The 22,308-nt window shown below is 48.1% G+C and overlaps 1 protein-coding gene across 1 annotated transcript in view; it reads left to right on the top strand.

Moving 5' to 3' along the window:
• LOC120979012 (complement factor H-like) overlaps nt 1–22,308 on the top strand; it is a 139,902-nt gene that overhangs the window by 99,369 nt on the left and 18,225 nt on the right. The window contains exons 8-9 of the mRNA XM_040407506.1: nt 17,976–18,155; nt 20,745–20,985. Of these exons, the coding sequence (XP_040263440.1) occupies nt 17,976–18,155; nt 20,745–20,985 (421 nt within the window). The remainder of the gene's footprint in view (nt 1–17,975; nt 18,156–20,744; nt 20,986–22,308) is intronic.

Here is a 22,308-nt window from a genome sequence, read left to right as displayed (position 1 = left end):
CTGTTGTTCTATACCCCGCCACAACTCCTGCGCGGTGTGGGGCCTGTCCCCCAAACACATCAGTTTCAGAATGGCCTGCTGACGTTTACCCCTGGCTGTGCTGAAGTTGGTGGTAAAGGTCTGTCGCTGACCGGATGAGGAGGTGGTAGAAGAGAAGGAGGAAGCCGAGTAGGAAGAGGAGGCAACAGGAGGCAAAGGATGATGCCCTTCGATCCTTGGCGGCGGAAGGACGTGCGCCAAACAGCTCAGCCGCCACTACATTTACCCAGTGTGCAGTTAGGGAGATATAGCGTCCCTGGCTGTGCTTACTGGTCCACGTATCTGTGGTTAGGTGGACCTTGCCACAGATACAGTTGCGCAGTGCACACTTGATTTTATCTGTGTGGGGATCCGCTCTGGTAGGCAGTGGTAGCGAGTGCAGTATAGAGGCATCACAGACCGGTCTTGGTGTAAAACACAATGCTTTGTTTATTCACACGGTGCATATTTGTGAAAGACGGTGCAGTTCATAGGGAGGGTGGTCACACACAGCAAAATAATAGTTCAAACACAGCAAGTCCCTGCTGCAGGCTACTTGAGGCCTGTTTCAGTCACATAAAGCAAAGTCTATTTAAAGCCAGGAGTAATGTCACCTTTTCTCCTTGGTGAAGTAAGTCCATGGGTCCGGCTCCTAGCCACAGGACATGGATCCCTCCTGGATTCAGCTGCGGGTCCCTGCACACTCCTTTACAGGCCTCAGCACGCAGCCCAGCTCACCTCCACTCCTCACTCTCACAGCCAGAGAACACAGAAGCTCCACACTGTGCACCACACCCTTGTTGCTGGTCAGGTTTTAACCCTTCCCTGCAAAACCTGGCCTGGACCGTGGGGAGACAGGCACCCGCCCGCATATCTGCCTGCTCCCAATAAGAGCCGGCCTGGATCCGTTGTTAACAGCTTAACCGCTGCAAAATGCACTTTTCCGGCTCTTACTCCAGCGGGGCCAGGACCCCCGCTGGCACGTACCTCCCGTTTACCACCACCCCAGGTACTCTCCTACATATCCCCCCCCCCTTTGTTCAACCCTGAAGGGTTGCACACCCTGTTCAATCCTGAGAGGTTGGACACACGTACAACAGTGTACGCGGGACAGGGCATCGGCATTCCCCTGTAAGCGGCCTGCCCTGTGTTCGACACTGAACTTAAAATTCTGGAGGGATAAGAACCATCTGGTGAACCGGGCACTCCCCTCCCTGGCCCGGCTCATCCACTGAAGAGGGGAATGGTCGGTCACCAGAAGGAACCTTCTCCCTAACAGATAGTACCTAAGGGACTCGAGGGCCCACTTAATGGCCAGGCATTCTCTCTCTATCACGCTGTACCTGGTTTCCGCTGGGGTGAGTTTGCGACTCAGGAAGACAACAGGATGTTCCTCCCCACTGATTTCCTGAGAGAGTACTGCCCCTAGGCCCACTCCAGAGGCGTCCGTCTGAACGACAAATTCCCGTGTGAAGTCTGGTGTCACCAAAACCGGGGACCCACACAGAGCCGACCTCAAACGGGAGAACGCCTCTTCCGCCTGCTCATCCCAGCGGACCATCACAGTCTTCCTCCCCTTTAAAAGTCTTGTCAATGGGGCCGCCACTGTGGCAAAGTTGGGGATAAAGCGCCTGTAATATCCTATCATCCCTAGTGTGGAGATTAGCTGTACAAATGGTAGGCAGTCGGCAGGATTGGATGCAACATAAGGGTTTTATTGGAAAAAACACAACTCAAATTTGGTCCAACAGGATGGCTTGGCTTCAGCCCATCAAAGTTCAGTCACATAAAGCACTTATCTTCAGCCCTCATGTGTCATATAACAGTTCAATTGTTAAACAGGCAAAATACAGGAGTCACCTTTGTGCAGAATCTTGTCTTTTCCCTTCTCAGGAACACTGTGGAGAGGAATGCTCCTAAGTCCTCTGCAGACCAACACCAAACACATACTGACAGTGTGTCTTTTAAATTAGTTTCCAGCTGGGTGAGGTGGTAACACAGGAGATGGAGTATGGGAGTGACCTTCCCACCCAAACTCTTCAGTCACTCCTAAATCCCGGACCCAAGTTCCAGCTACCACAAACTCAGCAATCTAACATCACTGGTTGCCATTTACCTCCGGGATTTACATCACTGAGAGCAGCAGCCTCAGTGACACATACTTACCATCAATAACCTCACCCTTTAGATGCTTACATATCCCCCCCCTCTGCCCAAGGCCAGGGGACTGGGCACTTGACCCTGATAGACAGTAAATCCTTGACAAGGCATCAGCATTAACATGAAGCTTCCCTGCCCTGTGCTCTACCACAAAATTAAAGTCCTGCAACTCCAGGAACCACCGTGTTACCCTTGCATTGTTTCCTTTATTTCGGCACATCCATTTTAAAGGGGCATGGTCAGATACCAAGCGGAACTTCCTACCTGCCAAATAGTACCTCAAAGCCACGAGGGCCCACTTTATTGCCAAACACTCCCTCTCCACTATTGAGTAGTTTCTCTCACAGGAGGTGAGTTTTCTACTCAAATATATGATGGGGTGTTCTTCCCCATTTACCTCTTGTGACATTACTGCCCCTAAACCAACCTCTGAGGCATCGGTCTGGACAATAAACTCTTTTGAGAAGTCTGGTGCGATCAGCACAGGCTGACTGCATAGGGCTTTTTTAAGGTCCTGAAACACCTTTTCTGTCTCTTGAGACCACTGGACCATTACTGACTTTCTCCCTTTCGTGAGGTCTGTTAATGGTGCTGCAATGGGGGCAAAGTTCGGGACAAATCTGCGGTAATAGCCAACAATCCCCAAGAACGCCTTCACCTGTTTTTTTGTCCGAGGCTGTGGCCACTTCTGAATTGCCTCCACTTTGTTTACCTGTGGTCTTATTGTGCCCTTACCTACAATATACCCCAGATAGCGAGCCTCCTCTAACCCAATAGCGCACTTCTCCGGGTTAGCAGTAAAGCCAGCTTTCCTGAGGGAATCCAGTACGGCCTGTACCTTACCTAGATGGGATTCCCAGTCCGTGCTAAAGACCACGATATCGTCTAAGTATGCTGCTGCGTACCTTTTATGGGGGCCCAAGACCCTGTCCATCGCTCTCTGGAAAGTGGCGGGTGCCCCTTGTAACCCAAAGGGCATCCTGGTATATTGAAAGAGCCCGTCTGGGGTGGAGAAGGCAGTCTTTTCCTTTGCCTCCTCTGATAGGGGAATCTGCCAGTACCCCTTGGTGAGGTCAAGTGTGGTAATATACCTAGCTGGTCCCAACCTTTCAATTAATTCATCCACCCGGGGCATAGGATAGGAATCGCATTTAGAGACTTCATTTAGACAGCGGAAGTCATTGCAGAACCGCCAGGTCCCATTTGGCTTAGGCACTAATACAATGGGGCTGGACCACTCGCTTTTGGATTCCTCAATAACCTGCAGAGCTAACATACGCTTTACCTCCTCAGAGACCGCTTGTCTCCGAGCCTCAGGGATTCTGTATGGTTTAAGGTTTATCGTTACCTCGGGGTCAGTGACTATATCATGCTGAATGACATCTGTAGTGCCTGGCAGGTCTGTAAAAATATCCCTGTTCTGCTGTAGAAACTCCTTGGTTTCTTGTTTTTGGGGTTTGGACAGGGTGTCACCTATTGCAACCTTTTCAATATCTGTGCGACAATCCATTTGGGGTTTTGTGGCCGCTACCAGGGACTCTCTATCCTTCCAAGGTTTTATTAAATTGACGTGATAGAGTTGGATGGGCTTTCTTTTCCCAGGCTGATGTATTTTATAATTGACTTCTCCAACCCTTTCTACTACTTCAAAAGGACCCTGCCACTTGGCCAGAAATTTGCTTTCTACCGTGGGAACCAGCACTAGTACCCTGTCCCCAGGGTTGAACTGCCTCACCCGGGCCGCTCTATTGTACACCCTGCTCTGGGACTCTTGGGCCTTCTGCATGTGTTCCCTCACGATGGGCATAATACTGCTGATGCGATCTTGCATTTGGGCCACGTGTTCTATCACACTTCTGTAAGGGGTAGCCTCACTCTCCCAAGTCTCCTTGGCAATATCCAGCAATCCCCTGGGATGTCTCCCATATAATAACTCAAATGGAGAGAAGCCAGTGGAGGACTGGGGGACCTCTCGGATGGAGAACATGAGATATGGCAACAGACAATCCCAGTCCCTCCCATCCTTTTCTACCACCCTTCTCGACATCCCCTTTAAGGTTTTATTGAACCTCTCTACGAGGCCATCTGTTTGGGGATGATATACAGAGGTTCTTAGCTGCTTAATTTTCAGCAGGTTGCAAAGCTCCTTCATAACTTTTGACATGAAAGGTGTACCCTGGTCAGTCAGTATTTCTTTTGGTAGGCCAGTTCTGGAAAATATATGAACCAACTCCCGAGCAATGCACTTGGAGGAGGTATTCCGCAACGGAATGGCTTCAGGATACCTGGTGGCATAGTCCAGCACTACCAAAATATACTGGTGGCCTCGGGCAGACCTAACTAACGGCCCCACCAAATCCATAGCTATTCTGTCAAATGGAATCTCAATTATTGGCAGGGGAACCAAGGGGCTCCGAAAGTGACTCACAGGAGCCGTTACTTGGCAGGTAGGGCAGGACCGACAAAACCTTTCAACCTCTTGGTAACAACCTGGCCAATAGAACCTTTGCAGGATTCTTTCCTTTGTTTTGTCAGTCCCCAGATGACCCCCAAGTAAATGGGTGTGGGCCATATCAAGGACCATCCTTCTATAAGGTATGGGTACCACCAATTGCTCCACAATTTCATTACGCATCTTAGTAACACGATACAGTAAGTTATCACTGACAGCAAAATGAGGAAACCTTTGATCAGCATTAGGCTCCTGAGGCACCTCATTCAGTACAGTTACATTTTCCCATGCATGTTTCAGGGTGGAGTCTCGTAACTGAGCAGTCCCAAAGTTCTCCCGTGACACTTCCAAGTCCGGTACATTCTGCTCAGGGTTAGACTCCTCACCCTCATCCCCAGCCAATACTTCAAGGGGAAAACTGTCTGATACCTCATTGGTCACCCCTACAGCATCTGTTTGGGCTTCTTCCCCTAAAGGAATTGGGCTGAAAGAAGGTGAACATGCAACAGGCGTATCATTACAGTGGGAATGAGACCAGAGTTCCCAGAACAACGGAAAATCACGTCCCACAATCAATGGATGTAATAAGTCTGGTACCACACCCACTTCATGGGTCACTGTCCCGCAGCCAGTCCCTACAGTCACTTTGGCCAGCGGATAATGCTTAGTGTCCCCATGGATACAAACCACCCCCACCCGCCTTTCAGGGATGACCAGGTCATGGGGTACGGCAGCACACAAGAGGGTGACCAGGCTACCTGAGTCCAAAAGGGCCACAACACTAATCCCGTTTACCTGGAGTTGACGCTCCTGGGGACCTGGTTCCTGCAGGGGTGTAGCACTGCAAACAGGATGAGCAAACATGGAGAGGCGGCGGGTGGCACCACACTCCATTGGCTCCTCCCCCTGGGAACAGTGTGCTGCAATATGCCCCGGTTGCTGACACTTCCAACAACGGACCTCAGGTCGGCCTTCGAGTGGGGCTTCAGAACGGGAGGGTACCTTTCTTGGAATGAAAAACCGCTTTCCCCGGGGTGAGCCACCCAGGCTTTGTCTGTTGGCTCGGTCCTCCTGCTCAGAGGTAGAAATGGCTGTGGAGGTTGCTCTCTGTCGACGACCACCAGAGGATCCCACGAACTGCTGTGGTTTACCTTCAGGCCTCAGACAGGTCTCGGTAGTCGTAAACCGCTCCACAAGTGAAACCAATTGATCCAGGGTTTTGGGGTCTCCTTGAGCAACCCAGCGGTGAATGTCCCAAGGAAGTCCACTCACATAGCGGTCGAGCATGATTCGTTCGACCATGTCTGCTGTACTCAGTGTCTCGGGTTGTAGCCACTTGCGCACAAGGTGTAATAAATCAAACATTTGAGAGCGGGGCGGTTTTTTCTCTTCAAACCGCCATTCATGGACTCTGCGAGCACGCACAGATAAGGTGACTCCCAGCCTGGCAATGATTTCTGCTTTAAGGATATCATAGTCTTTGGCCTGTTCTGCTGTTAAATCAAAATATGCTTTTTGCGGCTCTCCAGTCAAATAAGGCGCCAGAACCTCAGTCCATTCAGCCACAGGGAGTTTCTCCCTTTCCACAATCCTTTCAAACACCGCCAGATAGGCCTCTATGTCGTCATCTGGGGTCATTTTTTGCAAGGCGCAGTGCACTGCTTTTTTTCCATTCACAGTCCCAGCTAATTCCTCCATATTCCTTGGCTGAGCTGACACACTCTCTCTCAGGACTGCGATCTGTTCCAGCAACAGACGGTTGGTTTCCTGCTGGGCAGCACTGACCTGCACAAACTGCTTAACTAGCTCCTCCATGGCAGGAGTCTCACTGGGCAACAATGTAGCAGCCTTTATCCAAGACATAAGCCGGTTACAGAGTAAAAAAAAAATTATGCAGCCGTTACCCTTAGCAACCACTTGCCCGCATCCGACACCATATGTGGAGATTAGCTGTACAAATGGTAGGCAGTCGGCAGGATTGGATGCAACATAAGGGTTTTATTGGAAAAAACACAACTCAAATTTGGTCCAACAGGATGGCTTGGCTTCAGCCCATCAAAGTTCAGTCACATAAAGCACTTATCTTCAGCCCTCATGTGTCATATAACAGTTCAATTGTTAAACAGGCAAAATACAGGAGTCACCTTTGTGCAGAATCTTGTCTTTTCCCTTCTCAGGAACACTGTGGAGAGGAATGCTCCTAAGTCCTCTGCAGACCAACACCAAACACATACTGACAGTGTGTCTTTTAAATTAGCTTCCAGCTGGGTGAGGTGGTAACACAGGAGATGGAGTATGGGAGTGACCTTCCCACCCAAACTCTTCAGTCACTCCTAAATCCCGGACCCAAGTTCCAGCTACCACAAACTCAGCAATCTAACATCACTGGTTGCCATTTACCTCCGGGATTTACATCACTGAGAGCAGCAGCCTCAGTGACACATACTTACCATCAATAACCTCACCCTTTAGATGCTTACACTAGGAACGAACGTACTTGCTTGGTGGTAAGAGGTCTGGGCCAGCTCTTGATCGCCTCAACCTTGTCTACCTGGGGTTTGACAACTCCCCGCCCAATCACGTATCCCAGGTACCGGACCTCCTCGAACCCGATCGAACATTTTTTTGGATTGGCCGTCAGTCCGGCTTTTCTAAGTGAATCGACTACGGCCTGTACCTTGGGCAGGTGACTCTCCCAGTCCTGGCTAAACACGATGATGTCGTCCAGATATGCCGAAGCATATGGACGATGGGGCCGTAGTATGACGTCCATCAATCGCTGGAAGGTGGCTGGAGCGCCATGTAGGCCAAAGGGCAAAACTTGGTACTGAAATAACCCCTCGGGGGTGACAAAGGCAGTCTTCTCCTTTGCCGCCTCCGTGAGAGGCACCTGCCAATATCCTTTTGTGAGGTCGAGGACCGAGAAATAGCGAGCTTTCCCTAGCCATTCTATGAGCTCGTCTACCCGGGGCATGGGGTAGGCATCGAATTTTGACACTTCGTTGAGCTTTCTAAAGTCATTGAAGAAGCGCAGAGTACCGTCAGGTTTTGGGATGAGGACTATGGGGCTGGCCCACTCGCTCCTTGACTCCTCAATCACCCCTAACCTCAACATCGACCTTACTTTTTCTGAAATGGCCTGTCGCCGGGCCTCTGGTAGACGATACGGCTTTAACCGTACCCTGACGTGGGTCTCGGTGACGATGTCATGTCGGACTACCGAAATTCGACCAGGAAGCTCAGAGAACACGTCCCTATTTCGACTCACCAACTCTTTGGCTTCCTGAGCTTGTTTGGTCGACAGACCACCCGCTATCTTTACCGTGGAGGTGCCCTCCGGGACCTCGGGTGGAGCTGGGATCTTCCCCGCAGACAAGACAGTGCTTGGGCCGTCCCCAATGAGACACTCCCTATCTCTCCACGATTTCAGTAAATTTACATGATATACCTGTTCTGGCTTCCGCCGGCCTGGCTGGGATATCTTGTAATTCACTGGCCCTACCTTCTCTTTCACCTCGTAGGAACCTTGCCACCGTGCTAAAAACTTACTGTCAATGGTGGGGACTAGCACCAGTACCCGGTCACCCGGGTTAAATGTCCGGACCTGGGCACTCCGGTTGTATACCCGGCTCTGTGCCAGTTGGGCGGCTTCCATGTGTTCCCGGACGATTGGTAGGACTGTCTCGATACGGTCCTGCATCTTTTCTATATGCTCTATAATACTCTTGTGTGGGGTGGGCTGTTGCTCCCACGCCTCTTTAGCGATGTCCAGCAACCCTCTTGGCCGTCGACCGTACAATAGCTCGAAGGGCGAGAATCCCGTAGAGGCCTGGGGCACTTCTCGCACTCCGAACAATACGTACGGCAGCAACAAGTCCCAATCCTTTCCGTCTTTGGCTACGGTTCTTTTAAGCATAGTTTTTAGGGTTTTGTTAAAGCGCTCCACTAGTCCGTCGGTTTGAGGATGGTATACGGACGTGTGTAACCGTTTAACCCCTAAAAGCTTGCAGAGCTCCCTCGTCACCTTAGACATGAAGGGTGTCCCCTGGTCGGTCAGGATCTCTTTTGGAATCCCCACTCTTGCGAACATGCCCATGAGTTCTTTAGCTATGAGCTTAGCTGAAGTATGACGTAGTGGGATCGCTTCAGGATATCTGGTGGCATAGTCTAAGACCACCAAGATATGCTGGTGCCCTCTGGCCGACTTGTTTATGGGGCCTACCAGATCCATCCCTATTCTTTCGAAGGGGACCTCAATGATGGGCATGGGTACTAGGGGACTGCGATAGTGGGGTTGGGGGCTCGTCATCTGACACACTGGACAGGATTGGCAAAACCTTTTGACCTCCTCATAAACCCCGGGCCAATAGAACCTTTGCAGAATCCGCTCTTGTTTTTTTTTTACGCCCAAATGTCCTCCCAGCACGTGGGAGTGGGCCAAGTCCAGTACCACACGGCGGTATGGCTGGGGTACCACCAGCTGCTCCACTACCTCGTGCTGCACTTTGTCCACCCTATACAGCAGGTCCTGGTTAAAAGCTAAATGGGGAAACACCGAGTCGGCCCCTGGGTGCTGAGCCACCCCATTTACCACTGTCACCCCTTCCCTCGCCCGCAATAATGTCGGATCCTGGAGCTGGGCGGTCCCGAACGTGTCACGGGATACCTCCAGGTCCGGGATGGACGGGGTTTCCACGGATTCGCCTGCCAACACCTCTAGGGGAAACCTTTCGGGATGACACTCTACAGGTGATGTGGTGACCCCTACGGCTGGTATCCCCACATCGGGATCCTCGGGCACTGGGCCAGATTGTCGTCTGTCCCTAAGGGAAGGCATATCGCTCTTCCATAGAGTCCAGAATAAAGGAAAATCCCTTCCCAGTATGGCGGCATAAGGGATTTGGCGTCCCACTCCGACGACATGCTGTACCTCTTTGCCCAACACGGACATGGTAACCCTGGCAGTGGGGTACTCCCGGCGATCCCCATGGATACAGACAATGGACAGGGTTTGCTTCTCTGGGAGTGTCTCAGACACTAAGGACTCATGCACTAGGGTTACCAGGCTCCCAGAGTCCAGCAAAGCATTAATCGGATGCCCATCGATCAAGACTTGGCACAGAGGTGGCATATCGGCGTCCGGCCAGGCATCTGCGGTACATACAGGCCGGGCAAAGAAAGAGGACCGGCGAGCGAACCCGCAGTCCATGGGTTCAGGTGTTTGAGGACAGTTCGCTGCCCTATGTCCCAGGCCGTGGCAGTGCCAACATTGAATCCCCGTGGTCCCTCCCCGGTCTTTCTTCCCTGGAGTAGGACTAGCCTTCCCCCTCCTTTGTGGTTGGGTCCCTTTTTCCGGATCCCTAGCCTGAGAGGGAGCCTGACGGGATTCCCGTACCTGCGTTGAGTCCCGCACCAAGTCCTGGGTCGCCACATACCTCTCGACTAGGCTTACTAACTGATCCAGGTTGCCGGGGTCTCCCTGACCAACCCAGCGCTGTATGGCCCTTGGCAGGGTCCGCACCAAACGATCGACCACCACCCGTTCCACCATCTGCGAGGGGCTCAATGTCTCAGGCTGCAGCCATTTTTTTACTAGGTGTAACAGGTCATAGGCCTGGGACCGAGCAGGCCGGGACTCAGAGAAGGCCCACTGGTAGACTCGATGTGCACGCACATAGGTATTAACCCCAAGACGAGCCAACACCTCCCCCTTCAGCCTCTTATAGCTCTTGGCTTCCTCCTGACTGAGGTCGAAGTAGGCCTTTTGTGCGTCTCCCACTAAAAATGGTGCTACTACTTCGGCCCACTGTTCTGCAGGTAACCTTTCCTGTTCCACAGTGCGTTCGAAGACCATCAGGAACGCCTCGATATCATCCTCGGGGCCCATCTTTCTTAACGCTGAGCGCACCTTATCCCGGGCAGCAGGTAGGACTGCGGTTCCCCCTGGGACGGCTTGTTGTAACACACGCATGGATTCCTGCATAGTCGCCAGTTGCTGGGCCAGTAGACTATTCAACTGCCGCTGGTCTCTCAGGGCTTCCTCATGTCTCCGAGTAGCCTCCTCATTACTTTGCACCAAGTGTCTAATGGCTTCCTCCATCTTATCTGGAGCCACAAAACTTGCCGGCTTAATATATGACATACAGTTCAAACAACACAATTTTTCGGCCTCACTGCTGTTTGCCCGCTGAAGCCACCAATTGTGGGGATCCGCTCTGGTAGGCAGTGGTAGCGAGTGCAGTATAGAGGCATCACAGACCGGTCTTGGTGTAAAACACAATGCTTTGTTTATTCACATGGTGCATATTTGTGAAAGACGGTGCAGTTCATAGGGAGGGTGGTCACACACAGCAAAATAATAGTTCAAACACAGCAAGTCCCTGCTGCAGGCTACTTGAGGCCTGTTTCAGTCACATAAAGTAAAGTCTATTTAAAGCCAGGAGTAATGTCACCTTTTCTCCTTGGTGAAGTAAGTCCATGGGTCCGGCTCCTAGCCACAGGACATGGATCCCTCCTGGATTCAGCTGCGGGTCCCTGCACACTCCTTTACAGGCCTCAGCACGCAGCCCAGCTCACCTCCACTCCTTACACTCACAGCCAGAGAACACAGAAGCTCCACACTGTGCACCACACCCTTGTTGCTGGTCAGGTTTTAACCCTTCCCTGCAAAACCTGGCCTGGACCGTGGGGAGACAGGCACCCGCCCGCATATCTGCCTGCTCCCAATAAGAGCCGGCCCGGATCCGTTGTTAACAGCGTAACCGCTGCAAAATGCACTTTTCCGGCTCTTACTCCAGCGGGGCCAGGACCCCCGCTGGCACGTACCTCCCGTTTACCACCACCCCAGGTACTCTCCTACATCTGATACTTGGTTGTGCAGGGAGGGCACGGCTCTCCTGGAGAAGTAGTGGCGGCTGGGAACGACGTACTGTGGGACAGCAAGCGACATGAGCTGTTTGAAGCTGTCCGTCTCCACCAGCCTGAATGACAGCATTTCAAAGGCCAGTAGTTTAGAAATGCTGGCATTCAGGGCCAGGGATCGAGGGTGGCTAGGTGGGAATTTACGCTTTCTCTCAAAGGTTTGTGAGATGGAGAGCTGAACGCTTCCGTGTGACATGGTGGAGATGCTTGGTGACGGAGGTGGTGTTGTTGGTGGCACATCCTCTGTTCCTCCAGAGGCGGAGGAAGAGGCCAAGGCAGCAGCAGAAGAGGGAGCAGGGGGGGCCTGAGCCCTTTCTTGGTTTTGAAGGTGCTTACTCCACTGCAGCCCGTGTCTCGCATGTAGATGCCTGGTCATGCAGGTTGTGCTAAGGTTCAGAACGTTAATGCCTCGCTTCAGGCTCTGATGGCACAGCGTTCAAACCACTCGGGTCTTGTCCTCAGCACATTGTGTGAAGAAGTGCCATACCAGGGAACTCCTTGAAGCTGCCTTTGGTGTGCTCAGTCCCTGGTGACGGTGGCCAGAAGCAGGCGATCTGTTTTGGTGACGGCTGCTCTGCTTTTGCACCCTGCTTCCTCTTTTGCTATGCTGTTGGCTCGGTCTCACCACTGCCTCTTCCTCAGAACTCTGAAAGTCAGTGGCACGACCTTCATTCCATGTGGGGTCTAGGACCTCATTGTCCCCTGCATCGTCTTCCACCCAGTCTTCCTCCCTGACCTCCTTTTCGGTCTGCACACTGCAGAAAGACGCAGCAGTTGGCACCTGTGTTTCGTCATCATCAGAGACGTGCTGAGGTGGTATTCCCATATCCTCATCAGGAAACATAAGTGGTTGTGCGTCAGTGCATTCTATGTCTTCCACCCCTGGGGAAGGGCTAGGTGGATGCCCTTGGGAAACCCTGCCAGCAGAGTCTTTAAACAGCATAAGAGACTGCTGCATGGCTTTCTGCAGAAGACTGGGTGGGAGATAATGTGAACGTGCTGGATCCACTGTCGGCCACCCAATTGACTAGCGCCTGTACTTGCTCAGGCCTTACCATCCTTAGAACGACATTAGGCCCGCCCAAATATCGCTGTAGATTCTGGCGGCTACTGGGACCTGAGGTAGTAGGTTCAGTAGGACGTGTAGCTGTGGCAGAACGGCCACGTCCTCTCCCTGCACCAGAGGCTCCACCAACACCACCACTATGACCGCGTCCCTTATTAGATGTTTGCCTCTTAGTTAGCGTTCACCAAGCAAAGTAAAAAGTGGTTAAGTCTGTTAAAAATAATTAACCGCCAATAAAAACCCTGATGTAGGGTATTGCACTCAAATTTTTTTTTAACTCTATATGACAGCTGTATTTCTGGCCTAAATGTGACACTTATGCACGTCTAATCCTAGATGTGCACTATATGAAACAGATGTTTTTTTTTTTTACCCCAGTATGCCCCAGTATGAGAGAGCCTTTTTTTTGCCTAAATTTCACAGTCAGTTATGCACGTCTAATCCCAGATGTGCAGTATATCAGAGGGTTTTTTCACCCCAGTAAGCAAAAAGCTGTATTTCTGGCCTAAATGTGACACTCACTTATGCACGTCTAATCCTAGATGTGCACTATATGAAACAGATGGTTTTTTTTTTCGCCCCAGTATACCCCAGTATGAGAAAGGCGTATTTGTGGCCTAAATGTGACAGTCACTTATGCACGTCTAATCCCAGATGTGCAGTATATCAGAGGTTTTTTTTACCCCAGTAAGCAAAAAGCCGTATTTCTGGCCTAAATATGACACTCACTTATGCACGTCTAATCCCAGATGTGCAGTATATCAGAGGGTTTTCTCACCCCAGTTAGCAAAAAGCCGTATTTCTGGCCTAAATGTGACACTCACTTATGCACATCTAATCCCAGATGTGCAGTATATCAGAGGTTTTTTTCACCCCAGTAAGCAAAAAGCTGTATTTCTGGCCTAAATGTGACACTTATGCACGTCTAATCCTAGATGTGCACTATATGAAACAGGTGCTTTTTTTTTACCCCAGTAAGCAAAAAGCTGTATTTCTGGCCTAAATGTGACACTCACTTATGCACGTCTAATCCTAGATGTGCACTATATGAAACAGGTGCTTTTTTTTTACCCCAGTAAGCAAAAAGCTGTATTTCTGGCCTAAATGTGACACTCACTTATGCACATCTAATCCTAGATGTGCACTATATTTAACAGATGTTTTTCTTTCACCCCAGTAAGCAAAAACCTGTATTTCTGGCATAAATGTGACACTCACTTATGCACGTCTAATCCCAGATGTGCACTATATGAAACAGATTGTTTTTTTCACCCCGGTAAGCAAAAAGCTGTATTTCTGGCCTAAATGTGACACTCACTTATGCATGTCTAATCCTAGATGTGCACTATATAAAAAAAAGTTGTTTTTTTAACCCCAGTAAGCAAAAAGCTGTATTTCTGGACTTGCAGACATGCAGATATCCTGTGCTGGTGCACTATCGTTGCATAAAATGGCTGCCGATTATGTATTGATATTGACAAACTGAAGTAAAAAAAAGTTTGTTTTCAACAGTAGTTGGCTCAGGGCAGGCTTAAAAAAATTGTGCACTGCACCCACAAAACACATTTGCTGTAGATCGCTGAGTAAAGAAGCAGTTCTGAATCTTCATAAGATTTCTCCCTGATCTCTCCCTCACAGCAGCTGCAGACTCTCCCTACACTAATCCGAGCAGAGTGACGGGCGGTGCTACGTGACTCCAGCTTAAATAGAGGCTGGGTCACATGCTGCAGTTGGCCAATCACAGCCATGCCAATAGTAGGCATGGCTGTGATGGCTTTTTGGGGCAAGTAGTATGACGCTTGTTGATTGGCTGCTGTGCAGCCTTTAAAAAAGCGCCAAGAAAGCGCCGAACACCGAACCCAAACTTTTACGTAAATGTTCGGGTCCGGGTGCCGAAAAACCTAAAGTTCGGTACGAACTCAAACTTTACAGTTCGGGTTCGCTCAACTCTAATCTTAAATTGAAACTTTACTCAACGTACAATGTCTCAGACCCAATCAAGGCCACTTCTCTGGTAAAGTATCTGTATTAGTTACTAGTTAGCAGCTATTCCTGACTGTTATATGTAAGAGGACTTATTTTATCGGTCTTAGTTTTCTGCTTATTTTTCTTAAATCTTAATTTTCTCTTATCCTGGATGACATTTTGAGACTTTGGAACCAATTACTCAAGTTACTTGGTTTCAACATACATTGGTCGTCCTAGAACCAATTAATATTGTAACTTGAGGGACCATTGTATGCAGTGGCGTACCTATCATATAGGCAGACCACGCAGCTGCTATGGGGCCCATGGCATGGGGGGGCCCGGAGCGCATGGAAGGCCCCGCCCCCTACATCTGCAGACAGTTTATCGGGCATTGAGGAAGCACGCCCACTTGTCCTCCGTTCAGTCCTGGCCGGGCCCTGCTTGCTTCCTCTATGCTCAGGGCCCCCTCCGAACCTCTACCCCCCCCATTCTGTACACAATAGAGCACACTCTGCTGATGTCCCGACCCTCCGTGTCAGGCTCAAGCAGACAGAACTTCACCTGCCACGCCCACATCTATGAAGCCACGCCCTGTCTCATGAAGCCACGCCCCCAACGCCAGTCGCTAAATACTGCAGCAGTAAATAATCTGAGGTAGGACACTAGCTGTCTGCCACCTCCCTCTATCCTGCTGTTACCTATTATCTCCCTCCTGAGTCTGACCCCCACAGAACCTCTCTTGTATGCCCCTCTACTACTCTCCCCATAGAATAGCTGCAAGTCTGCAAACATCTGTGGCCTCCCAGCCACTATCATCTCCTATGTTCCCTGAAGTCCCCAGAGACTATTTGCCACCTTCTGTGACCCAAAGAACATGTACCAGTTTCTGCGCCCCCTTCTCATAACAGAGCCCCTGCCACTTTTTGTATTCTTTGTCACCACCACCCAATCACAAAGCCCATGGAACCCTCTGTCCTTCTCCAATCTTTGTCTGTCTATCCATCAGTAACTGAGCCCCTATCACCTATTGGACTTGATGTGCCCAATCCCTTAGCACAAAGCCCTTGTTAACTTCTGCCCCCTGATCTATCAGAGTCCATGCCCCCTGCCTCTTTCCCCTTTCATATAAAAGAGCCCATGCCAGCTGCTGCTCCCCTCCCTCTGATAACAGATCTCCATCACCTTTTGTCTTTTATGTTCACTCTGTTCTGTCAGAATTCTATACCTTATCAGAATGCTGGTGGCCGCACCAGAAGTGACGAGAATCAGCTGGAGGAGGGGGTGTGCAAGCGCAGATCCACTGGTAAGTCAAAATTATAGCAACGCCGCGGGAGAAGCGCCCACTTAATGCGCATGTGCAAAATCGGCCGGGACACACTGCGCCAGCGCCTGGTGCCATGGCTGGGTAGGAGATGGTGCGCACGTGCGGCTATATACTCCGGTCCAAATCTACCTACCCCTGAGTGCGCACGCGTGGTGTAATCCTGATGTGTGTGGCCGACGGGAGTATATAGCCGCACGTGCACACCCTCTCCTACCCAGCCGTGGCTCCGAGCACAGGCGCAGTGTGTCCTGGCCGGTTTTGCGCATGCGCATTAAGTGGTACCTGATAAGGTATAGTATTCTGACAGAACACAGTCCCCTCCCCACATCCGCATTTCCTGTCCACTGCCCCGAACTTCCGGACAAGAATAGGAATGATCTATTAAGTGCCGGTGATGTGCGGCGTCAGTGTTTTGCTGTCCGCAATTTGCAGACGGCAGAACACTATGGACGTCTGAATGGACCCTTAGCAGGATTATTTATCTGTATAGCATATTATGTTATTATTTGTGCATAGTGTATGGGAAAAGCACTATATGGTGGAGTTACTGGTGTGTGCAAGGTTTAACAACATTATTGGTCTGTAACGTGTAATATATCATATTTTAAGTGTATAACGTATGATGTTCACGCTTTTATTTCTTGCACGTTATGACAGCAATATCAACTTATACTCAAGTCATTATTCATGATAAATGGCTATTTTTTCTCATGGTAAACTAAGCATCAGCAGCAAGGAGTTAAAGGGGTTATTCAAACCCATAATGCCCCCCAAAATGCCAGGGCACCTCATACAGGTAATACTTTGCCCGCACCCGGCACCCGCGTCACTGATGCCCACATGGCCACCACTGCATCCCTCTGTCACATGAATGAAAACATCCAGAGACGTGGGGGGCAGTCAATAGCAGGCCACAATGGGAACGAGCCTCCTTAGCATCACGGGTGACACTAGGGAGGCTCATTTCCTTCACGGCCTGCTGTTGGCTGTACCCCTTCCCCCGAGCATAAGTATTACCTGTATGCGGTGGCCAAGCATTTTGGGGGGCATAATAGGGGTTGGATAACGCCTTTAACAGGATACCAGAGTTTTTTTTTTCATTTTTTCATTTTTATTTTTCTTCCCTGCCTTCCTTGAGCCATGACTTTTTTATTTTTCCGGTCACATAACCATATGAGGGCTTATTTTTTGCGGGACAAGTTGTACTTTCTAATGCCACCATTTAATATGGCATACAATGTAGTGGGAGGCGGGCAAAAAATTCCAAATGGGGTGGAATTAGAAAAAAAAAAATGAATCCCTCCACCATTTTATGGGTTTTGTTCCTACGGCGTTCCCTTTGCGGCGAAACTGACCTGTGCCTTTTATTATCTGGGTCAGTAGGAATACAATGGGGGTGTGGCAGGGGGGGAGCCAGGGTAGGTAGTGGGATGGGCCAGGGGTGGGTAGTGGGCGGAGTTAAGGGGCCCAATTCAGATTCTTGCTATGGGGCCCAATGATTTCTATGTACGCCCCTGATTGTATGTCTTTCCAAATCATGTCCAATCAACTGAATTTACCACAGGTGGACTCTAATCAAGGTGTAGAAATATCTCAAAGATGATCAAGAGAAATGGGAGGCCCCAGAGCTAAATATCAAGTGTCATAACAAAGGGTTTGAACTGTGTTTTTCAGCTTGCAAAAAAAAATGTTTCCGCTTTTTCATTATGACGTATGGAGTGCAGATTGATGGGGGCACACTTCCTTTTTTTATATTAGCACAAGGCAGCAACATAAAATTTTTTGAAAAAAGTGAAATGATCTGAAGACTTTACTAATGCACTGTATACATTTTTTTTATTCTAAAAGGCAGAGTACTCTGCTGCATATGAAAATATAACATTATACAATTTATCATTCCAAATCACAAATCCATAGTATTTCCAGGAACATTTCTTAGAGTTCACACTAATCATATTACAGCATTGACTATTACCCATTGCCTGTGTTTAGCTTTTCATATGGATGTGGGATACTTAAATTTTTTCCTGAAATGTGGTTCATTTCTTGTATTCAATTTCTTTCAGTAAATCTACAATGTGGCAAACCTCCACAGATACCACATGGAGAAATCACAACACCTTTAAGAGCCATATACCGTCCAGGGTCGTCAGTGCAATACAGTTGTCCATCCTTTTTCACAATTGAGGGTTTTAAAAAGATCCATTGTGTAGGTGGAATGTGGGGAAATCCTCCCATTTGTCTTGGTACGAGCATTTTTATTTTTCTTTATGGATGGTTTTTGGATGTAAGAGGGAATATACAAGGGATAATTAAGGTGACCCTCAAAATGTGTCCATTTAGTGTGACCCTCCATCAAAAAATGTAACTGACCCCAGGCCCAAGGCCAATCTCCTGCCATTTCAGAGAATTATGAGTTCTTCTCACATTTCTAGTAGGAATAACAGAGGAGTGTCACAATTATATGAAGGGAAGCTCCATAAAGTTTTTGAAACAATTGGTATATTATGGAGAATACAATAATTAACTAAAACACAAATGTAAGAAGAGCTGATGAGTCCACTTTAAAAACGAATATAAGTGGTAAAAGTGAAGGTCGATTCAGACATCCGTAGTTCAGGGTCCGAATCTATTCCGCAATTTAGCAGGACGGGTGCGGACCCATTTATTTCAATAGGGCCGCAAAAGATGCGGACAGCACATCGTGTGCTGTCCACATCTGTAGTTCTGTTCTGCCGCACCTCAAAAAAGATAGTCTATAGGACCATGAATCTTACAACACATCAGATGAAACATAATAGAAGATTAAAGCATGTATTGTACAAACATTCAGGTAGAGGCTAATAGACCGGCCATAGATTACTTTAGGTCTAAGCAATTAGCTTTCAGCACTGGTTATAAATTATTCTATATAGTGAGGTGGAATGAAAGAGCATCCAAGATCAGATACCTTATAGGCTGTATTACACCAAGATTATCTGACCAATATCTGTCCAATCAGACCAATAGTGGGTGTGTATAACAAAACATCTGTGTGTGTAACAGACCCTCTGACCAATGATTGGTTAGAAAATCTGTCAGATAATCTGTTGGTGTAATACAGCCCTTAGACTACGTGGTGGGCTTATTACCAGGCAGATCATTTTTCCAAATGGAAGATGTGATCCGCCTTTTGTGTCCATTGTGCAAATTAGTAAATTAAAAACATGGTTAATTGTAGTGCCACGTGTAGTGTAATAACTATGACAAGCAGTTAAAGGGGTTTTCTGGGCGTTAAATATTGGTAAGCTATCCTCAGGACTCCTGGCACCCCAGCTAATCGGCTTTTGAGAGGGACTGGGCAAGTGCTAAGGCCTGCTCCTCATCCTGGGAAGTCTCATCCATTGGTCACATGGACCAGCTCAGTCTCATTCAATGCAATGTTTGGAGCTATGTTTAGTAAACCATGAAGAGGACGCACCGTGACCCCTTCAAAGGGTGCCAGATGTTCTTCACTAATCAAATATTTATGGCCAATACTAAAGATAGGTCATCAATATTTACATTCTGGAAAATCCTTTTAAAGCGGCTCTATCACCCAGATCACCCCCTATTAAACCAGGCACATAGCCTGGTAGGTGTGACCCTGCAGTTTAAAGAGGACCTTTCATGGGATTATGGGTTACAAACTGGTATGCTTACCAGATAGGGCGGCCCCCTCCATTTCGGCGATGTGTCCCCCGCTCTTTTTGGTGTCTCATAATTTAGAGTATCGGTACATGAAAGAGACGGCCGGGTTTCTCAATGGGCGTCTCCTTCTTCCTGTACCGATACTCTAAATTAACCTATGAGGCACCAAAAACAGCGGGGACATAGTGCCTTAAGGAAGGGGTATTATCTGTAGGGGCCACCCTATCTGGTAATTATACCAGTTTGTAACCCATAATCCCATGAAAGGTCCTCTTTAAAATCATACCTTCCTCCTCACTATCAGCGCCACAGTTTTTTATAAAATCGTACTTTTATTCCTTTGCTGGCAGGCAATTTAGAGCACCAGGAGGCGGGCTCTTTCAGTACGAGCACCAATATTTTACGCCTTCTGCCCACCCCCTCCCCTTGATTGACAGTGCTAGAGTATGACTTAGACTTGGTCTAGAGTTGTCAATCAAGGGGAGGGGAGGTGTTAAGATGTCGATAGGCGTCACATAGCGGTGCTCGTACTGAAAAAGCCACCTCCTGGTGCTCAAAATTGTCTGCCAGCAAAGGAATAAAAGTGGGAATTTATCAACAACCGTGACGCAGACACTGAGGAGAAAGGTATGACTTTAAACTGCAGGATCACCCCTACCAGGGTATGTGCTTGGTTTAATAGGGGTGATCCGGGTGACAGGGCCTCTTTAAATCACCCTTTAATCCGGCACATGACCAGAGACATGACACACATGATTGTCACAAAGGTGGCTTGGCTGGTTAGAACTACAGCGTAGCTCTCAGAACTCTGTCTTGTAACAACCCGAGCCCCTCTGTGTTCATCACATGATCAGCAAAGGCTTTTATCCTCGTAGGTAAGCAGTGAAGGTTACTATTCAATAACTGCAAACAGAAGTCTTGAAACCTTTGTGATATACAGTATAGACTGCAAAGTATATTGAAAATAGAATAACTTGTATTATACAAAGAATAACCTTCATTTACTGATGCCAGACCACCCCTTTTATTATTTCAGTTTGAATTATCTATCAATATATGATGCCAAAAAATACAGTAATATTACTGACCCCCATTTATTGTCACTCCCCTTTATTAAATGCTTAGCTTATTCCATTTTTAAACACAACCCTCTCTTTCTGTCCTAGAGCCATGTACTACAAGTGATACAAAGATGAATGAGCATCATATTATGTTGTTATGGGACAAAAATAAAAAAAATCGCTGCGTCAAGGATGTTCAAAAAGAAAAACTAGCCAAAAAGTGTTATGCTAAACATAATCAGTCAATTCGATTTACGTGTCTTCCTGGATATAACATATCTAATTCCAAAGACCTAACGAGCAAGTGCAACAGAGGGATTATTTCATATCCTACATGCTTCCAGGGGTAAGTGCAATGCTATTATCATGTAACACTTCAGTTAATGTAACAGAATGTTCTACTCTGCCTCTGAGATCAGCGTCACAAGTAGGTGGAACCCTTATCAAAAATGACTGAGTTCACGTTTTTTAGCCACAGTCGTTGCAAATAGGGTAGATTTAGTATTCTGCAGCTTCTATTACAGCTCCACATGCCCTGAAAGGCATATTATTAAAGACTATTATTTGGGAGTAATTAGTATTTATTTGTATATCTTCTTTATATTATCTTATTATTTATTATACATTTCATATTTAGCAGTCTCTAGTACAGCTCCACATAATGAAAAATCTGTCTAGTTAGGCCTCAGGAACACGACCGTGCTGTGTTTTGCGGTCCGCAAATTGCATATCCACAAAACATGAATGCTACCCATTTGCTTTCCGTAATTTGTGGAATGGGCGCACATAATAGAAATACCATTTCTTGTCGCAAATTGGACAAGAATAGGACATGTTCTATTTTTTTTTTTTTTTTGCGGGGCCACGGAATGGAGCAACGGATGCGGACAGCACATGGAGGGATTTAACAGTCCATTAATAAATAGGCTGATCTGGTATTCTGTAGTCTAGGAAAGCTGGGTAACAATCTCCACTGACCGGTGGTGTACTGGTTACAAAAAATCCTATGGTTTCGGAATGGGATGTCTGATACGCGCATATATCTGATGGTCGGGTGTCCATACATGTACACAGAAGGTCTTCTTAAGACCTCATGCACACGACTGTTTTTCGGGTCCGCATCCGAGCCGCTCGGGTGCGGACCCATTCACTTCAATAGGGCTGCAAAAGATGTGGACAGCACTCCGTGTGCTGTCCGCATCCTTTGCTCCGTTCCCTGGCCCCGCCAAAAAAATAGAGCATGTCCTATTCTTGTCCGTTTTGCGGACAAGAATAGGCATTTCTACAATGGTCCGCCTGTTCGGTTCCGCAAATTGCGGAAGGCACGCGGGCGGCTTCCGTTTTTGCGGATCTGCGGTTTGCGGTCGTGTGCATGAGGCCTAAGAATTATAACAAAGTAAAATGTCCTTTTTACATTTACTGTTTTAATCCTCATCATACAGTTAATAGAAAGTCACATCATACAGATATATGTGAACTTAATAGTTAGTCTTTATTAAAAACAGACAGTGAAGATAAAGATGGAATTATTATATTTAAATACTAAAGAACTCACTGGGCAATAATTCAGAAATAGGCCATTCACTTCTATGGAGGTAAAAGTGCCTATTTTATCAGAACGGCTGCAGGGAGAAATGTAAAAAACATACTGTTATGTAGTGCGGACATT

Source organism: Bufo bufo, chromosome 9, assembly GCF_905171765.1.
Source record: "Bufo bufo chromosome 9, aBufBuf1.1, whole genome shotgun sequence".
Classification (NCBI taxonomy): Eukaryota; Metazoa; Chordata; class Amphibia; order Anura; family Bufonidae; genus Bufo; species Bufo bufo.
This window is presented reverse-complemented; position numbering and strand designations above follow the sequence as displayed.